We start from the raw sequence: 17,006 nt of genomic DNA, 5'->3' as shown, positions 1-17,006 counted from the left end.
TACTGTTTTACTTTTGTCCATGACACACTTACCTTCAGGGTCATGCTTCACATGAAGACCAAGATAATTCCAAAGGCCAGATCTGAATGAGGGTGGGGGAGGTTCAATTTGCCATGTTGCAATGAGCTTAGCTTCTGTCTTGCTAGCTTGCGCTGCGCTCAGTGAATCTGCGCTCGACAGTGCACCCTAGGCGGAGCAATCGAACGCAGATCCACTGAGCTCTCAACACAGACAGCATCCTCAGAAGAAAAGTTGATCAAATAAATTAAAAAATGTTGTATTGTTCGATACATATACGTACCGAACCGAAAGCACTGTATCGAATGGTTCAATATCGATACGAGTATCGTTGCACCCCTAATATATATATATATATATATATATATATATATATATATATATATATATATTAGATTTATAGATGGCACCATACAAAACCTGACAGAAGAGGAACATTGCAGCTTAAAAGTGTTTCACTTCAAGAATGACTTGAGAGTTTTCAAAGAAGAAAAAGGCAAAAACTGACTTCCTGACTTGAAGGAAAACAACACATTTATATATCATAGAGAAAGACATGAAACACAACATGTGAAAGAAGCGGATATGTGTTTGCAATGGACAGGAAATGTACTCACGTCAAACAACTGCTGTAGTCAAAGCTACAGGTACTGTTTGAGGTTAGTGTAACAGCGAAAGAAGCACAGAGAGATGAAAATCTGATCTTATCTGGTTTAAGTGCAGCTTCTATTTCTGCATTTATTATTATTCATACAAAACACTTTGTGATCGTCTGCATCACATCAGAGTGAATCAGAGTCAGTGATGATGGCAGACTTTGCTCTGCATGACGGGGTTATTCTGTAAGTACATTTCTGTCGTTGTTTGAATGGCACCAATTTTGATAATTCATTCAGTCAAGTTTTAAGACATTCATTTGTTAATTTATTTTAATCTCCCAGTGTGTTCAAATTAATTTTCAGAGGCAAAAACACATTTAATTAGTTCCAGCAGTTTATGAGTGCAGGTGGAGAGGAGTTTGGTTTTACTGTTTAGATTATTTATGGATAATTATTATCTTTCATTCATATATATGTGCGCTTGGAGGTTTGTAAATATTTATTAAAATTATACATATGTGTAATAAAACGTACTGTCTGTCTGTTATTGGTCAGTTTAGTCTGCATATTACAGGCCTTTTCATAAAAATCTGACAGACATGGTCAGACCTTGTTAAGTTGTTATTTCTGTGTAAAAGGAAGGAAGCAGAGAGAAGTTTTAAAACCTCTTTGTTTCCTTCTCAGCTCTTTGGTATCTGCTGTGCTGCTGCTTCACTCTCTCTCTTTACAGAAAGTTGTAGAAGTTTTCAGACGTGTCACTGCTGGATGTGAGGATGGGAGCCACTTTGCTCTGTGAGCTGGGCCTATTCTGTGAGTTCATCACTGACTTCTATTGTTTGATTCATACTGATCCATAAACATGTTTTAGTAAGAAGAACAGAGCATCAGTCATTTGTACCATTGCAGGTCATGTGATCAGAGGACTCATGTTTGTTATCAACATGGTTGTTTGTAGACTGGATTAGATTTGAGTGCACTGACTCAGATCAGAGTGGAGCTGGTTTAGTTTATCTAAGAAAGGTTTGTTTCTCCATCAGTGATAATTTGATGCATTTTGTATTGTAATATAAAATGTAACCAATCATACTAGACACTGATAAGACTCCAAGCAATTTAAGAAGCTTGGTTAGGAAAGCGACTTGAGTTTAAACCCTAATGGCATTTGTCCCTTAAGAAGATCATAAACTGACTATTTATTCTATTTATATGCCTCACACAATGAGGAACTGTGGAATGCCAGGACTGCCAAAATGAATTAATTAAATACAACGTTAAATAATTAAGTAAATGTGTCAGTAATTAATAACAATTTAAATTAATTAATTAAATACATATTTATGACATATTTAATTTGTTAATTATCAACACATTTAATTAAGTATGTATATATTTCACATTTTAATTAATTATTGACACATTTAATTAATTATTTCATGATGTATTTATTTCATTTTGGCGTCAGGACTGCCAAAATGAATTAAATGAATAAATTAACTACACGATTAAATAATTTTCAGCGCCCAGTCTCACCGCAAAGTGTGTGATAAAGTTAACATTGTTAAAGTTAACATCAGATCTTTGTGCTTTTTGTTCAGTAATCATCGTGACCTGTGTATAAACGCATAAACTTCATTAACCCTTGTGTGGTGTTCGTATTTTTGTTACTCAGCCAGTGTTCATGGGTCTGGTGGACCCGCTAGAGTTTTGGCTTTCCAAATTAACACTATCAAACAATTTTATGTTAAATTACTCAACAGATGTTTACTTCATCCCAATTACAAGACATATGAACAGCAAACATGGTTAATTTTTTCCCTTTACCTTTGTTAGATCACATTTATGAATTAATGTGCTTCTCGTTTTTCTTTTATATAAAATGTTATAAATAAATCAGTTATAATCAAGTGGAGTGAGTGGAAAGACACAACACACTTACACGTGAAAAAATAATTAATTGTTTAATTTTTCTTTTGAAAAAAACTGAACACGGGTCTCACAGACCCGAACACCATACAAGGGTTAAAAGAGATAACGTTGGTGTTTCAGTCATGTAGTAACCATTAGCTTTAACTGTACAAAGCTTGTTAGACACTATGAAACACGTACAGACCTTATGCTTTTCGACAAATATTTTTATTGTGAATATTGATCATGAGGGTAAACTGAAAGCTCACTTTGCTGCCTTGCAGCCCTGTACACCTCAGAGCGAGGTCAGCATATCCAGGATATCTTCAGCGCTCTAGCACACATCCTGCTCACCTGTCGGCTGTTTAACACCTGCTGCTTATTCAGGAAACGCCCACGTTACCTGGTGATATTCACTGTTTAACGTGGGCAGCTAAAGTTCAATATAACGTAATGTCGTCACAATATTGTGCACAAGTAAATTAGTTGGTTTTTTTTTAGTTCAGAGCTGCTGGTGCTTGTGTTTCCCTCACAGTGACTGACCTGGGTTACAGACGACAAACACAATTTAAACCGAGAGCGATGGACACCTAGAAAACTACAGAGCACTTTATCAGCGGCTGATATCTGGTCACTGGCACACAGCTTTAAAACGAATGAACACTGGACTTAATTTACTCAGGTTCTGTCTGCTGGGTCATGTTTACTTCACTGTTTTATTTAACACTGAGCAAATCGGTTTGGCTCAGATTAAAGTTACGTTTCATAACTGCATAGTTTTACTGAAGTTTAATGTCACACTGGAGCACGTTATGTTAACCCAGGGTTAACAGTGTCGGTAGTATCAAACGAATAAAATGGTCATACGAATCTAATTCACGGGTCATATTGATATTCTAGGGCCATCCCTGTAGACTGTTTGATGGACTGCTTGTCTTCCTGTTTGTAACCGCCGCCTGTTTTTTAATAAAGATTTGGATTTCTGACTTCAAAAAAAAAAAAAAAAAAGATATTCTAGGGCCAGGACTGCCAAAATGAAATAAATAAATACACCATGAAATAATTAATTAAATGTGTCAATAATTAATTAAAATGTGAAATAAATAAATAAATAATTAAATGTGTCAAAAAACTATTAAATGTGTCAATAATTAATTAATTAAATACATATTTATAAATTCTAATTTTAATTAATTAATGACACATTAAATTAATTATTTAACGGTGTATTTAATTCATTCATTTTGGCAGTCCTGGCATTCCACGGTTATAAAAGGAGGATGATGTGCCAAGCGAAACAGGCACTTTGTGAGGTGCTGAGGCTGCCACCCCCCCCCCTCCCCACACACACACCCCAGTTACCTCTAGAGACTCTGATTATGACCCTTCACTTGATATGTGACTAGGGTGTTAGCGCTGACACAGGCACTGGCCGCTTCCCTACATGTGAGGTCAAATACACGACCGCTGCCGGTTTTCTGTTGTGTGTGTGTTTTGTGTTTGCCTCTGTTAATAAAGCCCAAACCTTTGACACTGACTGGGGCTGTCTCTGATGTTACCTCCTTACATCCCTAGGCGATAACAGCCACATTTGAGTGTCTTTAGTTTGATAATGTCTGAAGTTTCTGTCTTTATTGTAGTGCTATGTACTCTCCTCTGCACTGGACACGCTCAAGGTGACTGAGAGGTTTTCACTTTTATTTAATTTATTTGTTAAATATTCATCTTAAAATACTACATAAATCTTAATTACAGTTCACATGTGTTTTATATTTTTATTATTCAGTATATGAACAGTGTATGAACGTACTGTCACAGATTGTGTCGTGCATAAATGTTTTTCAGGTTGTTAACTTTGTGGTTGTGTTGGATTCTAGATGCTGTGCTAACTATTGAACCCAGCTGGTCCAATTTTTTCATTGGAGAGTTTGTTACCTTCAAATGTGACATGAATGAAGGAAAAGACACTGACTGGGAATACAAAACCAACAAGGATGGTCGAGAATTAATCCGCTACAGCACAATCAAAGAGTACACATTAGAAATTAAATATTCAAGTCACAGTGGTGAATATCAGTGCTCTGGTCGCATGAAGGGATCATATTATACAAAGATCAGTAACACTGTCTCTATAACTGTATTAGGTAAGTCCTCAATGACCAATAATGTGATGATTCATGTTGAAAATCATTTGAATCATAAAATTCTGACATTTAATGAATATTGTCACTGAAACTTGTTTTTTTCTGATACATTGAAACTAGAAACTTTAACAAGAACTTCTGTATTTTACTGGTTACTTTGCTCATAGTATACACAGTATTACAAAACTCACAGACTGTCATTCATTATTACTAAACGTGTGTATTTTAATGTATAACAAGAATAACTGTGGATTAAATTAATTTTAAATAAGGAGAAGAAGAAGCATCAAAAGCTTCATAAAATTTAGGGTGATGATGTTTCTGTTGTCTAAACCTGAAACCAGGCAGATCCCTCTGAACCCATCATTGTGTTTCCTTCAACAGTGAACTGCATTAGTTTACATCCAGTGTGACTTCTTCAGGCCTGAGATTGGACAAACATTTATACTGTGTTTATTTAGAGATCTACAACCTGAATTACTGCAGCTCTGTCACCATGTTGAGACAGAAAAATGGCAAACATTTGAAATGTCTTAAACTGCTAGGAAAGAAAAAAACAATATAATGAAAACATGTCTGTGAAGGTTCTCAGTCATCCAGGTCATCGTAGTCTAAGGAGCTTGCAAAGAAAAACGTCTGGACTTTTTTAGGTTGCTTGAAGACGTTTCACCTCTCATCCGAGAAGCTTCTTCAGTTCTAGGGTAAAATGTTGGAGAGTCCCAGATTTAAGCCCCGTGGGAGTTTCCCCCCAAATGGCTTCTTTCACTCCTCTTTCAAACCATGACAGATGGTTTGTGAGCAACCATCTTTGAACAGAGGCGGTGGTTTACGACACCAACTGTGTGCGATCTATAATCCAGTTTTGAGATCCCTTCCCAGACACCTTAACGCCCACTCACATCCTGGGCCATCTGATCTCAGGAAATCACATGATAGGGTGGGGCCAGGTTTCACAATGAGCTCACCCAAAACCTTGGCTGAATGTGACCCACACCCGCTTTCACACCTTGGCTCATGTGATTAGGTAGAGGATCATCAGGGGTTCTTTGTCCCTCTTTGGGGGGAAACTCCCCCGGGGTTAAAATCTGGGACTCTCCACCATTTGACCTTAGAACTGAAGAAGCTTCTCGGATGAGAGGTGAAACGTCTTCAAGCAACTCAAAGAAGTCCAGACGCTTTTCTTTGCAAGCTCCTTAGAATATAATGAAAACATTTGGAGATTTTGTTTTGTTGGAATTTGAGTCAAATGAAAAAAAAAAATCTTTTAAAATTTAGGATTTTTTAAATCTTTATAATGGATCAGGTGTACATTGTCCTCTCTTCTTTTTCATAACAGCATATAGACCCAGGGCCACACTGACAGCAGGAACAACAATCATACCAGTAGGGGGCAGTGTGACACTGACCTGCTTTGTGCAGAGCTCTGATGGATGGAAATATGAGTGGTTCAGACGAACCCAAACAACCTCTGAACTTCAAATCAGAGATCAACAAAACAGAGATATCAGAGTATCTCAAGGAGGAATCTACCGCTGCAGAGGAACAAGAGGAAACCCAGTTTACTACAGTGATAGAAGTGATGATGTCACTGTTACGATAACCTGTGAGTTCAGTCATTTAGTTTGAAATATACATTCACTCATGATTATCAAACATACAATGTTAAGTTTTCTGTGTTGATTTCATGTTTCTATTTGTATCTCAACTGTTAATATGTGTAAACAGTTTCCAATAAAGTTGTTGTAAAACAACAACCCAACTGGCCTCAGATATTCAGAGGTGAGACGATCACTCTGACATGTGAGGTGCAGGAAGGAGGTGAAACCACACAGTGGACACACAATAATGATGTGACATTCAGAGTTTCGGAGTCCAGCCGTGGAACCTTTCACCTGGTATAGTGACGGCAATACTACCCCGATGCTACATCACCTGAGGACAATAATTACAGAAATAAACAGAAATACAAATACTACTACTACTATTACTAATAATAATAATGATAATTTCCAACAAATAGCAGCAAATCTACAATTTTTATAAGAAAGAATAAGTCATTCTGGCCTGTGATCTCATAAAGCACTGCCATTTGTTAAAATAAAACAGACACATGACTGGGTTTAATACAAAGCCAATCAGATTTGGAGCTTTAGTGAAAATATTCAGGGTTGGAGCCACACCAGCTTGAGGGCAAAGCAGCAGATGGAGGAGAATCGAGGGAAGGAAGTCAAAAGAAAAACATCAAAATAATATTACTGTTGATATGACTACTATGCTCACCGCCACCATTCACCTACAGTAGGAGGCTAGCATACTGAGGTTGCCTTTGATGGTACAAAACATTTCATGAACATTGTTGTGTTTGTTGGGGAGAAAACTTACAAATCTACAGTACAGCACTTCAGAGTCACTACTAGCAATCAAAGATTTATGTAAATTTGACAAGCTGAATGCATTCTGTACAGGAGACATTGCACGAGATTGACTGACAATGGTCTACAGGCAATCAGGACGCAGAACACAATGCGCTGAAAATAAAAAAATAAAAATAAAAAAGCATGAAAGCTGCACAAAAAATATCCGCGAAACAGAGGGGCGCGAAAGTTGACCCGCGTTATAGCGAGGGACCACTGTACCGTACACAATAGAATAGAATAAAATAAAATACTATAAACAATAGAATACAAATGCTATATACAACTGAGTAAAATACAATGTTGTCAGAGAAAGAGAATTGTACTTAGTGTTATTGCACATGTGTGGATGTGTGTGTTTGGTCAGCTGCAAAGTCTTTGTTGTGGAGTGTGACAGCAGCAGGAAGGAAACACCTACATCTGTCCCACATTGTGGGTGCCACAGCCTGCCACTGAAGGAGCTGCTCAGTGCTGTCAGAGTCTCCTGCATGTGGTGGTTATTAATGTTGGGAAGGTTACTTTTAAAATGTATTCCACTACAGATTACAGAATACATGCCCCAAAAATGTATTTCGTAACATATTCCGTTACGTTACTCAATGACAGTAACGTATTCTGAATACTTTGGATTACTTAATATATATTCATGCTGTTTACAACTACATGAATGTGATTTATTACTATTACTGAAGGTCTGCAGCTCCAAACCGTAGTAAAGGGACCTCTGGCTTATATGTCAGGTTCTTTGTCGGGCTCGTAGCCGAAAAATAGCTTTACTTTGTTGTCTGGGTCAAGTTTGCTAGCGAGAGACAGAGAGAGGCGTTGAAAGGCTGCTCCAACGGAACTTATTGTTTCGGAGGAAAACACGAACACAGTGTACAGTCGAGTCTTAATAGCTTACTTACAACCGGGCTCGTCAGGCACTCTTCTTGGCTGCAGTGGTTATTATTATATTTACATGCTTCCAGCTCCCATTTCTGCTCGATGACAACTCGTACTTTTCCACTCTCCTTTTTCTCCCTCCTCCCCCTCACAGACACATAACGGGTATGGCAGTCCACTCTCCTTGCTGCACGGACTACACTGTCCATGAGGCTACATTCTTTAGGGCTATGCCTGTAACACTCTGCCTATTAGCTTAGCACAACAACAACAAAAAAAAGGTGCTCTGTCACCCAGGAAAGATAGTGATGTGTCGGTCGCGAACGAAGCAGCTCTTAGAGCCGACTCTTTGAAGTGAACGACGCGAGTCGTCTCCTTATCGCGAGCCGTGGTTTTTTTTTCTTTCTCTCACCCTCTCTCTCGCACTTTTTTTCCGCTTCACTCCGCACGCGAGCCTTGTGCTTTGCTGGGAAGTAGGGGGAGGGGCAGTAGTTACACTCCCAGTAGCACAGGAACAGAGCGGGAGGGAAAGAGAGCCAGGGACAATAACATCAAATTAGAAAGGCATAGCAATCATCCACAACTATTTTCAGTTGCAGATGATAAAGAAATCAGAATGTTTATTCATGCAGGCCTATATGACAGAGAATATGCATCTTCTTTTTGTTTTCATATTTTTATTTATATTTAATTGTGTTGTGGTTTGCAGTGTTTTGGAAAGGAAAAAGTGAAAATTTTAATAGTTAAAAGTTGAAATGTAAATAGTTGGTTTTTGTATTATATGATTTATTTATTACATTTTATGTGGAGTGAATAAATAAAAGTATACTTATGGTGGCCGTTAGAGACAGAGCACGTACAAACCCCGAAGCATGTAAAAATTCCAAAACACGTAAAAACTCAGAAGCACGTACAAAACACAACAGAAGTGCTCCACGATGCTAAGGGCAGTGTTGAGCTTTTGTTACCTAATGGCCACACAAGCCAAGAAGTACCAACGACCAGATTTGGTGTGTAAAAGTAAAAGGTAAATGAACATTTTTTTTAAATAATTTGAATATATTTGAGTGCTTGTGTATAAATATACAAACAATACACTTATGCTTTCAATTGTGTAATTTAAGTGATCTAGGTAGCTCTGTTTTGGAAGTTCAGTTAACGCCGAAAGAGTCGGCTCTTTTTAGTGAGCCGAAAGAACCAGTTCTCTAAAAAGAGTCGGAAATCCCATCACTACAGCGAGAGCGCATCACCCTGTAACCAAGGCAACCATAACCTTGCCGCTTGTAACAACACAACATAGCAGTCAAACAAAACCCAAACAGTCCTGACCCGTGACAATATGAAACAGGAAAAGACCGCCATGTAATCCATTTATTTCAACAAAGTAACTGTATTCTAAATACCACCTTTTTAAACGGTAACTGTAACAGAATATAGTTACTTATATTTTGTATTTTAAATACCTAACGGTGGTACATGTATTCCGTTACTCCCCAACACTGGTGGTTATTAATGCATCCTTAATTATGTAATGTCTGAACACGAGAGGCACAGTCACAAACCTAAGGGCTAAGGAATAACAAAGGGAACTAGAAATAGAAAAGGCAAAACCATGAAAAACCACTAAATAAAAGAATCTTAAAGAATCAAAAACCTAAACACAGAGTCAACAGACCATGACAAATTACTTTTTAAATACATCAAAGAAAATAAAAAAGTTTCACAGTGTCAATCTAAATTAGTTTACAGTTTATTGTTTATGTTCACCATTTCCATCTAGTTGTTTAAATTGTTTAGATTGAGTCATTTATTTGTTTTTTCTTTGTCTAATCTGAACTGCAGATAAACCAAAGGCCAAACTGAGAGCTGATAACACAGCTGTTCCAGTAGGGGGCAGTGTGACCCTGACCTGCTCTGTGAACCCATCATCATCATCTGGATGGAAATACTACTGGTACAGAGATGGAAATTACTCTGAAGCCCTGACCACACAAGATGCAGTTTTCCACTCAAATGGACAAATCAGTGTCTCACAGGAAGGACTCTACAGGTGCAGAGGAGGAAGAGGAAACCCAGTTTACTACACAGAGTACAGCCAAGAAGTTCAGATTAACAAAACCTGTGAGTTTGTTAGGACATTTTAAGAGACTCGGCTCGTGTTGATGTGTTCACTGTGGAGGGTCAAGTCATTTAAACACAGCAGGGGTTGACTCAGAATCTAGTCAAGGAAAACAGATGAACTGGATCTTTTATAAAGTTATGTTATGAAATATTAAACATAAAAAAGTTGATTAATAATTAATTTTTGTTTGTTGTTACAGTAACTGTGTCAGGAGCTGACAGCTCTTCGTCTCCTGTGTGGTTGATGGTTGGACTGGTTTGTGGAGTCTCTCTCATTATTATTCTCCTGCTCTTGTTGTATCGCTGCAGACAGTCCAAGTGTAAGAGCCTCTTCTTTTCATGCTGTATTAGAGAGTTTATTTACTACACACACTTTAATTATTCACACATATACATGTATTCTGATCGAACAATTCACATCACAAACATGTGTCATAACATTTGTCTCTTTCACAGGTTCCTGCTTCACCAGGTTGGTAAAATACTTTTTATTATTATTTTAAACAAACATCAGTTACTTTTGAGTTTATTGTGTTTATTTCCTGTTTCAGGTCGATCCAGTCTGAGAGTCACAGTCCGTGCTCCTCCACAAATCATGGAGTCAACCAGGATGAAACTCATGTGTACGACTCTGTTCATCCTGGTCAGCACTTAAACCGATCTTATACACATCGAGGGCCGTTCAGAGTTTAGGGTAAGTTTGTCTGCTTCATATACAGAATGATGTTGTTATTGTACAGTATGGTATTGTCCATCTATATGTCACCAAACTAAACAGTTTCTCTCATGTTTTTACTCTCTCTCAGTAATTCTGCTGCCATGCAGGCTGGTTTATTCTTCACATTATTAAATGTCTTCAGCTCATAATATCTTTACATGTTGGAAATCCCACCCAATCACTTTGTCTTTTTGTGCTTGTCTTACAGGTCAGTGAGGAGAGCTGTAGCAGCAAAGCCAAGAAGAAGCTTTTTATGAAGCCACTCTTGCTCCTCTGCTGCCCAAATATCAGACATGCTCAGCTTTATGTACATTTACAATATTAAATCATAATATCATATACTTACTTATAGCAAAAAGTAAATGGAGGTATATTCATATTTGAGTTTTGTACGTTATAGTCAGGTATTTCTTATATTCATTCTTAAAACTTTTGTTAAAGACTTTTTCAAGAGCAGTGAGAAGAAAGTTTGAAACGTGATCTTTAGTATCTGATAGGACGACTCACATTAGGACGTACTGGTATGGGCAACAACAAATATCTTTATTGGTCTAAATTGATACAAATGATATGATCGGTACTGTATGAATTTAAATGCAATAAATATGTTTCATGTATTTTTTTTCTGTTTTTTTTCCTAATTTATAATTTTCTACGTGTATAGTTAGAAGGTAGAGAGTAAAGTTTTTTTTACATTTGAATGTTTTATGTTGATTTTGGTTCAGTGTGTAAGATTATTCCCAAACTAACAACAAGAGGTTAACAGCAGCTTCCACTGCAGGAGACTGTAATGTTAAATTTAGTCTATAACATTTTCTGTTTTCCAAATGGTAATTCAAAATGACCCCATGAACCATAGTAATAGGTTTGTACTTCATGTAATACTTTATTTAAAAATCATTACATCATCATTTATAACATCAGACATTACTTAAGCATATTACATACATATTTTTAATAAAGAATAATATAGTTGCCCATGTTTATAAATTACACACTAAAGTGTAGTAATGGAGGAGAAAAGCTTTATGAGAGATTAAGTCAATATTTGCTTATACATCACTTATGCTCACTAGTATTTATGTTAAAGTGTTACTGAAGTCACAGATGTAGCCAAATCTGGGAAGCTGTTTTATTTACTGCTGAGCTGCACATGCGCAGAGCCTGCTGCAGGCTGTCTGTTGAATTCACAACGGCACCAGAGCGCCCTCTACTGACTCAATAAGACCTCAGCATTGCCAATATATTTAACCTGCCACACAGAGCAGAGCTGCCAGCATTTCTTTCCTCAGAAGAACAGGGGGGTGGCTGTAGCTCAGGAGGAAGAGCAGGTCATCTACTGATCAGTTCGATCCTTGGCTCCTCCAGTGTGCATGCCAAGTATCCTTGGGTAAGATACTAACCTAAGTTGCTCTCTGGTGCATCTATGCATGCTATGAATGAGTGTGATGTTAGTAAGCACGGGGTCTTGCAAAAGATCTAGCAAAAGTTTTGCGAGTGCTCACAAAAGTTAATCTTAGGTCATCTTAATTTTCTTTTTCTCTTTTTGTCCCTTGCGGGGCTCCGTAATTTGCAGCTTTCATCAACCACTGCTAATCAAGTGAATGAAAGAGGTTTGAAGAAAAAAAAAACTTTAACTTTATTTACCATGAACCCACCCGCTGGTGGGCCCATGGTAAATAAAGTTAAGTGTCAGTGTGGATATACAGATATAGGTCCTTGTCCCATATTTCCCATGTCAGACTCTTAACACAGCTTCCAAGTAGAATCACAGGACTGTGTTTACAGCTGGTGGCCAATAGAGGCATTGATCCATTTAGAATTTATTGTATCTGTCATGGTCTCCCAGTCCACCTGGTCAATCAACACGTTGTTTCTCCTTACAAGTATAATGAACTCGATACTTTACTTTGTGTTTCTTTCCTGTACGCACTACTGCAATTTCACCAAAGAGGCAACCTGGCTGTCTTAAAGGTGATGAAAATTCATTCAGAACTAGTGACAATGATCATGTACCTTAATTATTAAAAAGTAATGGTACTAATATAAGTATCAGCGATACAGGCCCTGTATTTACTTGGTATCAGATTGATACCAAATCTTGTATTATTGAACACGACATAACAAATAGTAATGTTAAATTCATTATACTGTTATTATTTCAGCACCATGGACAGCACACAAGGTTTTCCCTGCATGAGCTGTGCTCTCTAACACGTGACTCTTTGTAGGGGTGGACAAATTTAGCACACATATCAACAACAACCCCAATCACAGGGCCCAGTACAATACTTCAGTCAGCGGGGCGTGATTGTGGATGCCGTGTAGGTGCAACCGCCTTCCCTGCACGGCACTGCAAGCCACAACCCCCATAGTCCTGAGAAGGCCACATGTGAGATGAGCAGAGCTACATGGCTGCAGCACTGTCCTTCAGTACAGCAAAGCGATATGGTCGGAGCAGCAGGAGAATCTCACTCACTGGGTTAACTGCCAGTCAGCCACAGAGAGAACCCACTAGCCACATGAACCCACAAGACTGTGGGCAAGACACCAGAGGTGTTCTGACTTTCATCCATGTTTCTCACACAGCAGGCTGGTGTTCTTGGCTTCTTGGACTTATGAGATGCAGATACTCTCTAAGCACAATTTACCACACTGCTGGGTGTTATATACACTAGTGTATTCAGCTTTGCTGTAATGTTTCGATTCTGAGTCTCACCATGGTGCACTTTGCTGTTGTTTAAGGGGTTTTGATATTATGAAGATTAAAGGCACAACTTTACAAATCTTCATACACACACACACACACACACACACACACACAGAAGAAAGAGGGGAGTGATGATGTTTCAGAATAATAGTAATTGACAAATGGCTACATATGACATGTCTAGTGGTTCAGGTCACCCTTCAATATCCCCCACCCCCCTCCGGACAGACTGTGATGACTGCATGTGTGGAAAAGACTGTTTTTGGTTTATTTTTATCTGCTGAAAATCAGACACCACAAAATTTCTGTCTGGGCCTCCAAGAAAAGAGGAAATGCAGCCTGTGGTTTCAGCCTGAAGTCTAACGTTCATCTTTCAACACAGCACAGTGGAAATGTGCAGGTATGACAATGTGTGAAAACAGGTTAAAAGTAGCTTTATTGTGGTGATGACACATGCTGGACTAAAGAATAAATAAAGCATGTGGGCATCAAGAGAAACGGTGAAAAGCTTGTTTCTCACGCTCATGTCTTTAAGAGTCTCTGCATGGACGTGCTGTAAATGCTCATTTATCTCTGAAATAAATAAAATCATCCATCACTCTCTCTGTCCACAACATCATATACAGACATGTTTTCTTCTTACTGCAACTTCCAAACATGTCAGTTCCTCACAGTATAACACAAAACTCCAAAGTATAATCACTGCTTTGTAACCAGCAGAGGAGCCAGTAAATCATCTATACTTACTGATACTAATGTGTCTGTTTGGCTGCTGTTACAGAAATGGTTCCTACACCTGTGATGATGACGTCAGTGTTTGACTCCAAACTGTCTGCTGGGCTGTGCTATTTGACCAAAATCTCATATCCTGATATTAGACATTTATCATCCTGACGACGATATAAATCCCAAAAATCTAACATTTTCTGTAAATTCTATGAATCTCAGGCAACTCAACTTACATGAAGTGTTTCCAGCTGGGCGTCCTTTACCTGGAATGAGTGTTTTAACCGATGCATGAAACTATACATTTTTAGACATAAATTGTAACGGCCAATGTTTATTTTTTAGCACCTGACGGATCTTTTTTGCTTCTCATCCGTAAACTCTCTGCATACTTTTTCTACGTGAATCAATTTATTTTGAAAAGTCTTGAGCTTTATTGTGAAAGGTTCACGTGGAAAACAAACTGGCGGAGAGCGGAGCCACGCAATGGTTTTAACATCATTTTTGGTAACGACAACACTTAAAAACAGGCGCTTGTCTGTCCGTATATTAAATATAAGAGAAAGAGAGAACTTTAAGAAATGAATAAAGCCACTATAGTGGCCATTAAAACGATGAAAAAAATATTGCGTAATAGGAAACGATAGACGTTTTTATATCGTCATCCGATACATATCGTTATATTGAACAGCCCTATCCTGCTGGAATCTGCAGTATCACAGAGTCCCCAAGTTTTTAGGCTTTATTAGACGTCATATCTTGAAGCATTATAAACTCTTAAAATATTGATATGTACTGAAACACTCCACTTACTTCAAGGTATAAGCTACAAATAAGCGAAAAACAGGACGTTAAGTCTTAATGTATTTTTCCTTTCCCACAGAAAAGTGGAGGGATGGAGAAACACACATGCTGTTAAACAATATAAAACACTTGGATATCAACATGTTTGTGAGTGTGTGTAGATGATACTGCAACAAACCTTAATCATAACCTTTGTAAGAAAGTGTTTGACAGAATGAAGGATGGAGTTTGGCACTAGTCAGTGACAAAATACTTATGAGGCCCTGAAACGAGACCCAGGTTGTGGTTAAGCAAAGGGGCTGATCGATTGTCTGAAGCAGTTACAAGAGCACAAAGCTATTGACCTGACCTCATTCCACAGTCTATACCCAGGGGAAGCCACACCAAGTCTGTATGTTTTAATGAACTCTGCGCCTTTAAGACCAATTGTCTGTATGATCCAATTGGTCACCTATAACATCTCAAAGTTATAGCTGGCTTTAATCCTCAACCCGTTGATAGGCAGTCTAAACACCACATCCAGAACACCTTGGATTTTGTTGAGAGGGTACGAGATGTTATTATGAAGGTAGATAACACAATGGACTTGTGTTCCAGTCACTGGAGCAGTGGAGGTAGTTTGTAAGAGATTACTGGATAACCCCAACCTCAGCAACAGGACCACTCTCAGCACCGACCAAGTGTGTTTGCTCTTGGTACCGTGTCTTCATTCCACCTACTTCACATACAAGGGTCAGTACTTTTATGTGAAGCATTATAAACAGCACTGTTTATAATGTTGGGAAACCTGCAGTCAGCTGAGACTGAAGGAGTCACTTGGATGAGTGAGAAAAGTATTTCTCACTGAAAACTACATCCAGATGATCAGAATCAACTTTTTGAGAATGAAGGATGGAGGCTGTGTTTGTGTGCTCTACCTGTGATTGATACTACAGACTGTATATTGACAATGGCCATTGCCATGTGTTTTGATCGAGTGAAAACTGAGGTACACTGTAGGCTCATATAGAGGAGACTAACAGAGTAGCCAGAGTAGCTGGAGAGAACCCAGACAGGTGGAGGGAGAACATGCAATCTCCACACAAAAAGCCCAGCTGGTGGATTCAAACCCACAAACTTCTTTCTGTGAGGTAACAGTACGAACCACTGTACCTCTGTGCCACCCATTTGTCTTATTGTTTAATATCTGTGTAGGTTCTCAGTCATCCAGGTCATGGTTGTCTAAGGAGTTTGGAAAGAAAGTCACTAAACTTCCTTAAGTTTCTTGAAGGCGTCTCACCTCTCATCTAAGAGGCTTCTTCACTTCTAAAAGCAAAGGGTGGAGAGTCCCGAGTGTTTAACCTTAGTGGGAGATTGTCCCTTAAGAGGGTTATACACCCATTTTTAATCATGTGTGTCAGGTGTGAAAAAAGATGTGCGTCATTATGGACCTAAACGTTTTTGGACTAACTCACTGTATGTTTGTCTGCTCAGACTTTCCGAGTGGAAAATCCGAGCTGAGGGGGCATTCAATGAAAAAACATCCGACATCTGGGAACTCAGAATTTACATTTTTTATTACTTATTCAGAGATTACCACTGGAGATTTTGGGTGAGATCAGGGTGAGAGCTTGCCTCACCCTATCATGTGACATATTATGGTCAACTGAGGAAAGAAGGTAGGTGACTGACAGCCTCTGAGAATAAAACATAATTATGAGCTGGTAAATATGTCACCTGACCTGAAACAACAGAAGGTAAGAAGCAAACACAAGAAGCAAGCCTGCATGTTTGCAGTGGACAGGAAATGTGAACACGTCACACAACTGCTGTGGTCAAAGCTACAGGAGCTGTTTGAGGTTTGTATAAAAGGAAAGGAAGCACAGAGAGGCCACAGTCAGAAGAAACACTCTGGTCTTATCTGTATTAAATGCAGCTTCTCTTTTTATTATTGATGTAAAGCCAAAGTGTTTGAGATCAGCTGAG

General features: G+C 38.4%; 1 protein-coding gene across 1 annotated transcript; it reads left to right on the top strand.

Annotated features, from left to right (window-relative positions):
* Positions 1-453: 453 nt before the first annotated feature.
* LOC147335411 (Fc receptor-like protein 5) lies at positions 454-11,715 on the top strand. The gene is made up of 9 exons (XM_086278878.1): positions 454-1,427; positions 4,163-4,198; positions 4,400-4,666; positions 6,003-6,269; positions 9,805-10,083; positions 10,284-10,403; positions 10,540-10,555; positions 10,635-10,777; positions 11,010-11,715. The coding sequence occupies exons 1-8, from the start codon at positions 1,391-1,393 to the stop codon at positions 10,774-10,776; spliced, it is 1,164 nt and encodes a 387-aa protein (XP_086135004.1). The 5' UTR covers positions 454-1,390; the 3' UTR covers position 10,777; positions 11,010-11,715.
* The last annotated feature ends 5,291 nt before the right edge of the window (positions 11,716-17,006 follow it).

This window comes from Aulonocara sp. 'chitande type north' Nkhata Bay, linkage group LG3 (genome assembly GCF_057382095.1).
Source record: "Aulonocara sp. 'chitande type north' Nkhata Bay isolate Kocher_YH1m ecotype deep benthic linkage group LG3, A_spYH_male_GT1.1, whole genome shotgun sequence".
NCBI classification, from domain to species: Eukaryota; Metazoa; Chordata; class Actinopteri; order Cichliformes; family Cichlidae; genus Aulonocara; species Aulonocara sp. 'chitande type north' Nkhata Bay.
This window is presented reverse-complemented; position numbering and strand designations above follow the sequence as displayed.

Coding starts and splice junctions, on each gene's coding strand:
- LOC147335411 (XM_086278878.1), top strand. CDS start 1,391: ATGGGAGCCACTTTGCTCTGTGAGCTGGGCCTATTCT. Junction 4,667..6,002: donor TGTCTCTATAACTGTATTAG/GTAAGTCCTCAA, acceptor TTTTCATAACAG/CATATAGACCCAGGGCCACA. Junction 6,270..9,804: donor TGTCACTGTTACGATAACCT/GTGAGTTCAGTC, acceptor TCTGAACTGCAG/ATAAACCAAAGGCCAAACTG.